We start from the raw sequence: 12,793 nt of genomic DNA on the forward strand, positions 1-12,793 counted from the left end.
TGCCCGCCACTGATGCTCTGCCGGGTGTGACTCCTGCCCTGCCTGTCCCTCACTGCTCCTCTGCTTGGGCCCCAGTGAACCCCTGTGAGCTGCACTGCCGGCCCTCGAACGAGTACTTTGCTGAGAAGCTGCGGGACGCTGTGGTGGACGGCACCCCCTGCTACCAGGGCCAGGCCAGCCGTGACCTCTGCATCAATGGGATCTGCAAGGTGTGCCCAGCAAGGAAGAGGACCCCCTCTGCCTTCCTCCTGCTTCCCTCTGGCCGCCTTCCTCAGGCTGTGCCAGTGGGCTTCCCAGCTCTACCAGTGAAGCCTTTTGAGGGTCTCCCATTACCTCTCAGTAAAGCGCCCCCCAGTCCTCCTAGGACTGGACCCACCACACACACCATCGGCCTCAGCCTCTGCGACTGCACCCCGGCCTGCCTGCCATGGCTTCTGAGATCTGGCCTGGGCTGGCCCGGCCCCAGCCCGGAAACCAGAGCTCAGGCGGAGGCTCAACCTCCCGCTGGTTGAATGACCCCGGGCAAACGTTTCCTCTGCGATAAGGGGACTGTCCGTCCAAGAATCCACGTCACAGGGTTAAATGGGGTCACTTATCAGGGATTGCCGTGCAGGGGCTCGGCCCGGCAGAGAAAGCATCAGTGTGTGCTGACAATACTTAAAGTCATTTCCAGCAGCGGCGGCAGCGGCGGCTTCCCCTGCCCGAGTCCTCAGCACTTTCTTTCCCCTGCTCCCGACAGGGGAAGCTCCTGGCCTTAGAGACCAGGGCTCAGGACCAGCAGAGAACATTGATTCGTATTTCGGGGAAACTGTTGTCCATTCTGGTCAGGAGCCCCTGTATGCCCGCTGCCCCGCCTGCTGGGGCCGTTTACACAGCTTTTCCTGTCTCTTGTCTCGTTTGATCTCACAGCACGTCTTCATGGTGTGGGTGGTTCCCCCTGTTCCACATCTGAGGAAACTGAGGCTCAGAGAGGTTGAGGGGTTTACTCGGGACTGGAGGTCACAACAGTGGTGGGCCCCTGCTCCATGCCCCGAGCACTCTCCTCCCCACCCTGGCAGCCCCTGAGGTGGGGGCCAGAGAGGGCTTGCGGCCAGCGGCCCAGCACCAGGGGCCTCCCCTCCTGTGCGTTACAGAACGTGGGCTGTGACTTCGAGATCGACTCGGGTGCTGTTGAAGACCGCTGTGGGGTATGCCACGGCAACGGCTCCACCTGTCACACCGTGAGCGGGACCTTCGAGGAGGCTGAGGGCCTGGGTATGGAGAGGGACCACTGGTGGCGGAGGCAGGGGGTGCTCTTGCCTTGGTAGCCCTTCTTTGTCTCCCTTGAGCCCCTGCCTGCATCCTCCTCGGTCCCCACCGAGGCTAGCAATGGGAAGCAGGCACGCTGCCTTGCTGGCTCCAGGATACAGGCAGGAGTCAGGGCCCCCAGGCCTAGATGCAGAGACCTGCCCTCCCAGGGAGTCCTCTTGCCCCAGGGACTCCAGGCTGGGCTAATGAGTGGCCTTATGAAGCTTCAGAGAACCAACCCCACAGCTCTACTCCCGCACCCCAGGACCTGTTTTGCATACACTGTTTAAGTGCTGACTGTATGCTGGGTGAGGGAGACACGGAGGTGAAGAGCTTACAGTCTCATCTTGCAGTGGAGGGAGACCCAGAGGGGCTGTGAGAGCCCTGAGGAAGAAGGTCCTGACCTGGAGAGGTCAGGGAAGACTTCCTGTGGGGAGTAGAAGTCGAGCTGAATCATGAAAGACTCAGCAGAGATGAGGAAAAACATTACACATGCAGGAAAGAGCTTGTGCCCAACGAAGCCTGGAGGCAAGAAGGAGTATGCTGTCTGGGGACCTGACTGTACGGAAGGCAGGGCTGCCATGGGGCTTTGAATGCGTTGCCAAGAAGCTTAGATTTCATCCCCAGATATGCAGCCCAGCATGGTGGTTAAAGCTCAGACCTCAGAGCTTGATTCACATCCCAGCAGAGCCCTGGGGCAAGTTATGTAAGGTCTCTGTGCCTTGGTGTCCTCATCTGTAAAATGGGGATAGCAGTAGTACCTGGGGGTACATAGGGTTGTTACACATGTAGGGTTCTTGGGATAATGCCAGGCACGGGTGTTGTGTGCTGTGCTTAGTCAACCAGTCGTGTCTGACTCTGCGACCCTGTGAACTGTAGCCCTCCAGGCTCCTCTGTCCATGAGGATTCTCCAGGCAAGAATACTGGAGTGGGTTGCCATTCCCTTCTCCAGACATGATGGATACTACTTAGCGAAAGAACAAAAACAGGCTTTATAGGCATGAGGAGGACGTTATCAGGAGAAAGACCTGGTCAATTGGGTTTTTTAGAAAGGTCATGCTGGCCCCAGGTATAGGGGTTAGGCCCAGCCCAGTGATAGACTGACTGAGGTTTCCCAGAGAGGGGCCATCGGGCACGGGGGCAGGATTGCAGGAACCCTTCTGAGTGTGGTGACCTAGAACAGATCTAAGTAGGGAAGTCAGAATCTTAATGACAAAACCTTGGCATCGGCGCTCGGGGCAAGTGGAAAGAGCGGTGAGGGCAGACCGCAGCCAACCCTCTTCTTTTCACAACCTGTGCTCAACCCCTGGCCGACAGGGTATGTGGACGTGGGGTTGATCCCGGTGGGCGCCCGTGAGATCCGCATCGTGGAGGTGGCGGAGGCCGCCAACTTCCTGGCCCTGCGCAGCGAGGACCCGGATAAGTACTTCCTCAATGGCGGGTGGACCATCCAGTGGAACGGGGACTACGAGGTGGCGGGCACCACCTTCACGTACGCCCGCACAGGCAACTGGGAGAACCTCACGTCCCCTGGCCCCACCGACGAGCCTGTCTGGATCCAGGTGACTGCCTTCCGGGGCCAGGCCGGGGCGGGGCAGAGGTGGAGTGCGTGGGACCCAGCCCCGTGGCAGGAGCGAGCCCTGGGGCAGTTGTGGAGCCTGGCTCTGAAACGGCCCCATGGGGTAGCCCCAGGTCCCGGAGGTAGCTGAGGTCAGCTCCTTTAGGATGGGCGTCAGGGCTGGGTTGCGGGAGAGGCCATCTCGTGCTCACAGGGCCCCCGCCTGCCTGTCCCAGCTCCTGTTCCAGGAGAGCAACCCCGGGGTGCGCTACGAGTACATCATCCACAGGGAGGCGGACGGCCACGACCACATCCAGCCGCCCGAGTTCTCCTGGCGCTATGGACCCTGGTCCAAATGCACAGTCACCTGTGGCACAGGTAAGGAGAGGGGTGGGCACGGCTGCTGCCCAGCAGGGCCTTTGTCTCTGGGCAGTGAGGCCCAGCTTCAGCCTCTGGCTCATTGCTTGTTTGCAGGGCCTCTCTGAGCTCAGAATGCTGCTTCTGGGCCTCAGTTTCCTCATCTGTACAATGGGGCTAGCAGTGGTCCTGTCTCATGGGTCCACTGGGAGAGTAACCAAGGTGAGGCAGGCACGGCACACGGCACTTGGCCAGCCTGTGTGTCTCCCCCAGAGAGGCGCCAGCTGCCCCTCCCTCTCCTCGCTGCTCAGCTCTGACAGGTCCTGTGTGAGCACTTCTCGCCCACACCTGGGACTTGACCACTTCATCCTCCTGGAGCCTTACCTGCATCCCCTTCAGGGTGGGCTTCTCCCTTCCTCCAGCTTCCCCAGGGACCCCTCCTCCATGGGGCGCTCCTGTCTGTCCTGGGAGCCTGGAGCCTAACTTGTCTAGGCTGCTGCCCCTCCCCATGAGGAGGGTGGGGGAGGAGGGAAAGAAGGGAGATGGGAGGGGGAGGATGGAGTCAGACAGGGATGGGAGGCCAGGATGCAGCAAGGATCTCCCCACCCAACTCTGAGCCTCTTACCCGATGGCCCCATTATTCACCACATTTATTTATTTCTTTAAACTCTTTCTAAAAGGTGTAAGAACTTGACTCTCCCCTCCCCGTGGTTCCTTCCGTATCCCTGCCCATCCCCCCACCCTCAGTGTACAGGGGTCTCCATATCAGGAATCTGGGACAGAGAGAGAGGCGCTTGGACATTCTTTGAAATGCTGTTATGATTATAAAGTGAACAGTGACGCAGTGAAGCTGGACAGAAACCTTCAGAAGCTGTCAGAATCATCCTTTCTCATATAAGTGTTACATTTACAAGTGCAAAAACAAATACCTTTGATGAACCAGACACAGGGGAACTGGTTTCCAGCAAATTGGTGGCTCCCCACGTGGACAGAATGGAATGTGTTGAGCAGCAAGTGGCAGGATCCTGACGAGGGGTGGCTGGAACAGTAAGGGTTTACTTGTCTCCGCAGTGAGAAGCCCCAGGGTGCACAGTCCAGGCTGGCGGCATGGCCTGCCGTGTTTTTAGGGACCCCTCTCAGCCCCATCTTCCCCTTGTGTGTCTCACAAGATGGCATCCTTGGTCCAGACTTCTTGCCAGCTCTAGGTGGAAGGGAGAAGGGGCAAAGGGAGGGACTTGTGCCTTTTTCTCTCTGGCACGACTGTCCCAGACCCCCTAGCTGCCAGGGAACTGCAGTGGGGAGTGTTTGGCATTGTGACCTTAAACAAACCCAGAGTTCTGTTAGGCAGGAAGGAGAGGGTGGGGTGGGGCAGGGAGACTGGAGGCTCAGGGAAGGGGTGAGTCCCTCTTCTGTGCTGTAGGGGGACAGGGTGAAGGCAGAGCCTTCTGGAGCTGGTCCTGTCATTGGGCCTCACAGGTGTATTAGGGGGAGGAGCACAGCCGTGCAAAGGCCCAGAGGCAGGCAGTGCAGAGGGAGTGAAGGCCAGGAACCGTGACAAAGCTAATGGGGGGCCGTGGGGCCATAGGGGAGTGCCTGGCCGCGTGAACTGATGGATTTCTTCTTTATTGTTTCTGAGCACTGACCCTGCTGGGGGGCGGGGTGTAGACACAGGCTTGCACTAGGCTGTGGTTGGATTTAGCGCTAGATGTGGTCTCACCAAGGCAGGTATTATCGTTACTCCCATTTACAGATGAAGACACTGAGGTTCAGAGAGGCCAAGTGAGCTGCCCAAGGCTTCCCAGTTAGGAAGCCGCAGGGCTGGACCGCCACCCCACCTCCACTAACCCTGCAGACTCTGCTGCCTCTGCAGGGGTCGGGGTGAAAGCCAGGAAGGCAGTGAGCAGGGGGCGGTGGGGGCCTGCCTTCATCCTGACAGAGGCAGCGAGGCCCGGTTCTGGAAGGGTTCTGAGCAGCGTGAGTGCAGCTGTGTCTCTGGGTGCAGGGTGGTTTGGGCAGGGGGCGCCATGGGTGCCGGGCCCAGGCTGAGCCCCCATGGCCTCCCAGGCATGCAGAGGCAGAGTGTGCACTGCACGGAGCGGCAGGCGGGGCCTGTAGACGAGAGGCACTGTGACCCCCTGGACCGGCCGGATGACCGTCAGAGGAAGTGCAGCGAGGAGCCCTGCCCTGCCCGGTGAGTGTGCCGCGCGCCTGACTCCAGGTCCCTGACTCTGAGGGACACTCACCAGAGGCCCTGGAAGAGCAGAGGGAGCTGGGCTCTGGGCCCCACTTCCCAAGGCTGGACCCAGCCTCTGGTTGCCCCTGACCTCAGCCTGGGCTCCTCCTCAATAACCAACACTAGCCAGGGACATCCTTGGTCACTCATGCTTGGGTCCCTGGATGTGGACACAGGCCTTGGGGCTTGCCCAGGTCTCCCAGGGGTGAAGGCGACAGGAGCAAAGGGGACTGTGCCCTGTTGCTGGGCTGTGGGCACCAGAGTGCCATCTCAGGCTTGGAGCTCCGGGGACTCCTCCCCTGGGCATAGGCCTGACCCTCCCTGAGTCCCGGGTGTCTGAGAATGCCAGGCGGCCCCATGCTCATCTGCCCTTGTGCGCCCCCAGGTGGTGGGCAGGTGAGTGGCAGCTGTGCTCCAGCTCCTGTGGGCCTGGAGGGCTCTCCCGCCGAGCCGTGCTCTGCATCCGCAGCGTGGGGCTGGATGAGCAGCGCGCCCTGGAGCCGCCTGCCTGCGAGCACCTGCCCCAGCCCCCTGCCGAAACCCCCTGCAACCGCGATGTGCCCTGTCCTGCCACCTGGGCTGTGGGGAACTGGTCTGAGGTGAGCATCAACACGGGTGGGGTTAGCTCTGCCATTGGTCTTGGGCTACAGGGAGGCAGAGACAGTGTTCAGGGAACCCCTACTGCTGGGCACCATGGTGGGAAGGGGACTTGGACATTCCAGGTCTGGCCCCAACCCCAAAGCCTCAGAGGCTGGGATGTCCTGGCAAGTCTCAGTCACGGTCTCCAGCGGCCAGGGCACTATATGCTGACACTGAGCAGCTGGCCGGGTACCTTGCAAGGCCCTGGCTCCTCCTGGCCTGAGTCCCTCACCCAGCCTTCCCTTTAGTGCTCAGTGACGTGCGGGCCAGGCACTCAGCGCCGGAGCATCCTCTGTATCAACGACACCGGGGTCCCCTGCGACGAGGCCCAGCAGCCAGCACGTGAGGCCGCCTGCCTCCTGCCACCCTGCCCCCAGGCCCTGGACACACTGGGCCCCGAAGGCTCAGGCAGCGGCTCCTTCAGCCCCGAGCTCTTCAATGAGGTGGATTTCATTCCCGGCCACCTGGCCCCGCGCCCTCCGCTGCCCTCATCACCCGAGCCAGCCGGCATGGGCAATGCCATCAAGGAGGAGGGCCATGAGCTGGGCCTGCCAGGGCCCGTGTTCGTCGACGACTTCTACTATGACTACAATTTCATTAACTTCCACGAGGACCTGTCCTATGGGCCCTTCGAAGACCCTGACTCAGACCCGGTGGGCACAGAGGATTGGAGACCCCCACCCCCGAGCACTGCTGCTGAGCCCCCCACGGGGACCCCCGTTCCTCCCACAGAGCCTCCTGGGACTCGGGATGAGGGGGCACTGGGAGATGGGTCCCCTGCCCCTTGGCCCAGCCAGGCTGGCCAATCCCCACCCCCACCCTTGGAGCAGACCCCTGGGAACTCCCTGGTCAATTTCCTACCTGAGGAAGATGCCCACATTGGTGCCCCAGACCTTGGGCTCCCCAGCTTGCCTCGGCCCCCCACTTCCATCAGCATGGAGACGCCTGCTGCCCCTGGGAGCCGGAACCAGTTCCTGGGAGCGGAGGACAGCCAGAGCCTGCCACCCACTCCCCGGTGGGAGAGGACCAATGAGGTTTCTGATGATGAGGAAGCCTTAGGCCATGGAGCCCCTCTCCCGCCCCAAAGGCCCAGCCCCACATCACCCTCTCTGTCCTCCGCTGGCACTACCCACTCCTCCCCTAGTCCCCGCACAGTAGAGCTGTGGACGAGTGGGACGGTGGCCTGGGAGCCAGCTCTTGAGGGTGGCCTGGGGCCTCTAGACAATGAGCTGTGGCCCACCATGGGAGGCGCCCCTCCACTTCCTCCTCCCACCACCACCCTGCCAGACACTCAGGGTACAGACAGCCCCCTGGAGCTGGGGACTGCCACCCTCTCAACCCCAGGACTGGCTCTGCAGGACCTGCAGACCTTGGCGATGCCAGGAACCTTCCTTCTTGTGGCCCCCACTGGCCTGGGGCACATGCCTTGGGTGACTCCCCAGAGCCTGGGCCCCTTGGGCCAGCCTGAGCCCCCCAGCTCCAAGATGCCCCCAAGCCCTGGGCTGCTGTCCACACCAGCTCAGGATAGTCCGGCCAACAGCAGCAGAGCCCCTGGGCCTCTGGACCCCAGCCCGGTCGAGGAGAGGTTCCCTGTGGACCTGCTGCCTGCCAGGAATGCCAGCTGGGAAGTGGGGAACTGGAGCCAGGCAAGTGCTGCTGGGGTCGGGGCAGGCCAGTGTGTGTGTCGGGGGGTGGTGTCCTCACTAAAAGTGGGCAGAGCCGTGTCTGTCCTGCCTTCTGGGGAGTGAGGACTCAGGAACTGACAGCATGTGGTGGGTGGAGCTTCTGTGGGTGGGGGGAGCATTGCCCCATCTCAGTCACACTACCCTCCATGTGCCTCTGGGGCCGGTCTGCCCCACGGGGCCTCAGTTTCCCTTTTGAGCAATACAGTGGGCTGAGGGGGCCTGGGGCCCCAGAGGCTCATTCCTGAGTAGCACAGGGGCTGCTGGGAGGGCAGCTGCTGCTGCTGCTAAGTCACTTCAGTCGTGTCCGACTCTGTGCGACCCCATGGACTGCAGCCTACCGGGCTCCCCCGTCCCTGGGATTCTCCAGGCAAGAACACTGGAGTGGGTTGCCATTTCCTTCTCCAATGCATGAAAGTGAAAAGTGAAAGTGAAGTCGCTCAGTCGTGTCCGACTCTAGCGACCCCATGGACTGCAGACTACCAGGCTCTTCCATCCATGGGATTTTCTAGGCAAAAGTACTGGAGTGGGGTGCCATTGCCTTCTCCGGCTGGGAGGGCAGGGCCAGGCACAAATGAGGGGCAGCCAGGGGGAGCAGCTCTCTCATACTCTGGCTTGCATGCCCCCAGGGACAAGGAGCTCACCCCCAATAGTTGTGTCGGTGGGGAAGCTTCCTCCCACACTCTCCAGACCCAGAGCGGCCCACCACAATTTGCCAAGGCTCAGCCTGGCCCCTCCAGGAGCAGCTTGGTTCCTTGCCACCTGGCTCTCCCCTCAGTGGCTCCCCCTGCTTTGTCAGGGGCCTGTGAGGGTCTCAGTTGCATGGGAAGAAGCTGGCCTGTGTGTACCGCCCCATTCCACCCTCCCCAGATTATCACTGGAGGGGAAGTGAGCTGCTTCTTCTCAGATCCCTAGTTTTGGTATGGGAGGGATGGGCTGAGGCTGAAGCACCCAGACTTCCTTCTCCAAGTGACTTAAGGAAGCAGCGAGCCTTAGCAGGACAGCTGGGCCACCCCACATGTGTGAGCAGGAACAGTTGGCTGCCAGGGGATCTGACTTTTCATCTTCTTGGCCCCCTTGGGAGGTGGGTGGAGGAGCCCATTTTTCAGATGAGGAAACTGAGGCAGTGTCTGGTCCCTCTCGCCTGGCTGGGGAGCTGGCAGGCATGGGGATCCGCCCACCCTCATGGCCACTGGGTCCCCTGCCCCCAGTGCTCCACCACCTGCGGCCTGGGGGCTGTCTGGAGACTCGTGCGCTGCAGCTCTGGCCGGGAGGAGGACTGCGCCCCCGCTGGCCGACCCCAGCCCGCCCGCCGCTGCCACCTGCGGCCCTGTGCTGCCTGGCACATGGGCAACTGGAGTAAGGTATGTGAGGGAGGCGGCTGGCAGTCTCAGGGCATGGGGCATAGCCCTAGGGCCCGTGGCCTGTGTTTGGGATCAGCCACAGCCACCACCAATCAGTGGGCCAGGGTCTGTGTGCACAGCTTTGCACTTTAATTTCTAGTCTCCGGGATGCCCCATCTGTGTGGGGGTCAGCCTGCCCCAGGCCCCTTCTCTTACTGCCTGTATCCTTTTCTCTGTACTTTCTATAACCCTCGGGATTTCATTTTCTCCTCTGTTCCTCTCTTTATCCATCTGTCCCATCCTGGGGCAGCCCCTGGCCACATCACCCTCTGCCCAAGGCTGGTCAGCCATGGCCTCTCCCTGGGACTCTTAAGGGACCTGCCCTGGCAGTGGGGGTAGTGTGGGAGGGGCGTCCGATGCTCACCCCCACCCCCGCTGGGTTCTGTGTGTGCACACACGGGACCCTCGGCCTCCAGTGCTCCCGCAGCTGCGGCGGGGGCTCCTCCACACGGGACGTGCAGTGTGTGGACACACGGGACCTCCAGCCACTGCGGCCTTTCCACTGCCAACCGGGGCCCACCAAGCCACCCGCCCGCCGGCCCTGTGCGGCCCAACCCTGCCTCAGCTGGTACACCTCTTCCTGGAGGGAGGTGAGGCTCAGAGATCTGGGGATGGGAATGAGTGGGGGTGTCCTCGGATACTGGCAGCCCACAGACCCTTCCCCTGCCCTCCCAGTGCTCCGAGGCCTGCGGCGGTGGTGAGCAGCAGCGTCTCGTGACCTGCCCGGAGCCAGGTCTCTGCGAGGAGGCACTGAGACCCAACAGCACGCGGTCCTGTAACACCCACCCCTGCACGCAGTGGGTGGTGGGGCCCTGGGGCCAGGTGAGCAAGTGCGGGGGTTCAGGGCGGGGAGAGGGCCTGTGGACAGGAGGCCCTGTGTCAGCAGGCGTCCATCAGACCTTTTTCACGTAAAGAGTTGTTGAGTGCGTCCTGCATGCCAGGGTCCCTGTGGCCTCTGCAGATGGCAGTGGTAGCCTGACAAGGTCCATGCCCCACTGGAACTCACAGCCCACCAGGGAGACAAACCAAAAACAAACGGATGTGCGTTGTGATGTCAGGCAAGGCCTTCTGAGGAGGGGATCGTAGAGTGAGACCAGCAGGGTCTGTGCTGTCGAGGGGAAGCACACAGGCAGCAGCAAATGCAAAGTCCTGGGACAGGAGCGACGGACACGGGGGCTGCTTAGGAGACCAAACAAAGGCCAGACGGGTGGAGGGGGTACGGGAATGGCCAGTGAGGCCTCAGCTGGGCAGGACCCTTCCTGCCAGGCCTGTTTGGAGCTCGCAGGTTTGGGAATCTCAGTCCTTGTCCCACTGGGGGACCTGCCGAGGGACCCTGGGAAGGTTGCTTCACCTTGCTGGGCCTCTGTTGTCTCATCTGTAAAATGGGGTTGTAAGGATTAGATGAAGTCACACGGTGAGGCGCTTAGCACAGGGCCTGGCACAATCTTGGCACAGATTTAATTCTAGGGCCTTTAAAAAATGTCAGACCCCGACTGACAGGAACAGAGCCTGACTGGGGACGGTGGGCCCTTCCTGAGAAGCTTTGTCTCCCTCCCTTCCACTACCCATGCAGTTCCCCCAGCCCCAGGGCATGTCCCATCCCATGTGAGGGGCCGACAGCTTCCCCCCCCACCACCCCCCTGCCCCATACCTGCAAGTGAACACTGGTGGCCTCTGGGGACAGACCGGACCCTCTGAGGAGGCCAGAGGGTTGGGGCTGGGAACCAGGAGCCAGGCTTCCTGGCGAAGGCAGCCACTGCCCTGGGCATGGCCTGGGATGCCCCCCTGCAGGGCTGGCCCAGGGGATACTCACCCCCCGCCCCCGCTGCCCGCAGTGCTCAGCTCCCTGTGGCGGCGGTGTTCAGCGGCGCCTGGTCAAGTGCGTCAACACCCAGACCGGGCTGCCCGAGGAAGACAGCGATCTGTGCGGCCATGAGGCCTGGCCTGAGAGCTCGCGGCCGTGCGGCACCCAGGACTGTGAGCTCACTGAGCCGCCACGTGAGTGCCCCACGCGGCTCTCTGCTGGGGCTGGGGGCTGGGTGGATGGTGGGGAGATGGGACTCATGGAGCTGTCCCCCCAAAGCACAGGCTGACGGAGGGGGGTGCCACGCAGAGGCTGGGGCAGTGCTGAGGTCAGAGCAAGGGGCCTCCCGCCCTGTAGGCAGCTCTGTCTAGCTCAGGGAGGAGTGGAAGCAGCAGCCTGGCCCCCAGGCGAGCTCCTTTTCCATCTGGGTCTCAGTTACCCCCTCTTCCTGGAGTGAGGCTAGGGATGTCCCTGAGGCTGTGGGGCCTAGGCCTGGGGGAACCCCCCTCCCCAGTTCTGGCCAGAGGAAGACTGCCCAGAGCAAGCTGTGTGACCCTGGGAAAGGACCTCCCTCCTAGGGTCCTGCTCCCAGCAGCTGGTGGCTTCCTGGCCAGCTGGGTCCTCCTGGAGAAAGAGCCTGAGCCAGAGACACACACATATACACACTTGCGCGCACACACACTTCCTTCCTGCAGCCTAGCCACCCCCTGCAGTGCTGAGCACAGGAAACAGTGGCCCTGTGGTCACACCTGGCCTCCTCTCACCAGCTGTGCGGCCTGGCGCTCCGTTCCCTGTCTTATGCATGAAGGGGCAGACAACCCCCCTCCCCCAAGTGATGTCTTGGGCTGAAGAGCCCAGGAGGTGCTCAGGGAAGGCTGGCTTCTTCCTCTCCCTCGTGGACACTGTCATCCCCCACCACGAGGTCTGCAGGAGTGCCTGGGACTGCTCTGTCGGGAACCCAGCAGCTCCTCTGCCATCAACTGTCTGGCCCCTGCCCAGGGGACAGAGCCCCCTCCCCAGGACAGACTTGGCCCTTAGCTGGCATCCAGGGCCTCCAGGGTACCTGCCCCATGCTGCCTTCTGTACCAGCAACTGGCTCCTTGGCAGCCCTTGCGCAGGCCCAGCCTAGCCAGGGCCATGCCTTGCTGCCCCTGCCACTGGCAGGGAAGGCCTTGCTGCCCCTGCCACTGGCAGGGAAGGCCTTGCTGCCCCATTACCTCGAGGCCCAGCAGAAATCCCACCCGCCCCGAGTGCCCTGCCCTCCGCATTCATCCAGCAAGCACCACCTCACGGCCTGCACACAGCCCTAAGGTAGCTGTTGGCACCCAAGTGAGCCGTTTAAGGGGGGAGGGCAAAGAAGTGACCAGGATGCTGAGCCCCTGGAGTCCCCAGGATGTTTTGATGACTTGTCGGCAGGACGTCTGAAAAGTCTGGAAACTCCAGGGTGTGCGGTCATCACTGTGAGGCAGCTGACAGAGCAGGGCCACATCCGTTTGCCTGTGGAGGTGGGGGTTACTGGCAGAGGAGGGGACTGGGGCCCCCCGAGAAGTTCAGAAACTTGCCTGAGGTCTCAACGGTGGGAACAGGACGCAGGTTGGCGGATGTGTAGGTTAGAGGCGCTGCCCAGAGCCAGGGTGGGGGATCCGGCCTGCCGCCTCATGCCCTCAGCTGGGCCCCGGGGATGTCCCAGGGCCAGGGCTGCCAGTTGCCTTCTTGCTTCTCCTCCCACGGGATGTCTGCTGAAGTGAGCAGGGCCGGGCGGCAGCTGGAGGCTGTCACCGGCAGCGGGAGCGAGGCCAGGAGGCTGGAAGCAAGCCGCCTCCCAAAATA

At 62.1% G+C, this 12,793-nt stretch overlaps 1 protein-coding gene across 1 annotated transcript in view; it reads left to right on the plus strand.

Moving 5' to 3' along the window:
* Positions 1-12,793, plus strand: part of ADAMTS7 (ADAM metallopeptidase with thrombospondin type 1 motif 7) — a 64,465-nt gene that overhangs the window by 50,578 nt on the left and 1,094 nt on the right. Inside the window, exons 14-24 of the mRNA XM_055556011.1 lie at positions 76-209; positions 1,134-1,254; positions 2,605-2,849; positions 3,082-3,223; positions 5,267-5,393; positions 5,821-6,034; positions 6,323-7,720; positions 8,968-9,120; positions 9,576-9,749; positions 9,835-9,981; positions 10,995-11,157. Coding sequence (XP_055411986.1) covers positions 76-209; positions 1,134-1,254; positions 2,605-2,849; positions 3,082-3,223; positions 5,267-5,393; positions 5,821-6,034; positions 6,323-7,720; positions 8,968-9,120; positions 9,576-9,749; positions 9,835-9,981; positions 10,995-11,157 — 3,018 coding nt within the window. The remainder of the gene's footprint in view (positions 1-75; positions 210-1,133; positions 1,255-2,604; positions 2,850-3,081; positions 3,224-5,266; positions 5,394-5,820; positions 6,035-6,322; positions 7,721-8,967; positions 9,121-9,575; positions 9,750-9,834; positions 9,982-10,994; positions 11,158-12,793) is intronic.

This window comes from Bubalus kerabau, chromosome 19, assembly GCF_029407905.1.
Source record: "Bubalus kerabau isolate K-KA32 ecotype Philippines breed swamp buffalo chromosome 19, PCC_UOA_SB_1v2, whole genome shotgun sequence".
In the NCBI taxonomy this organism is placed as follows: Eukaryota; Metazoa; Chordata; class Mammalia; order Artiodactyla; family Bovidae; genus Bubalus; species Bubalus kerabau.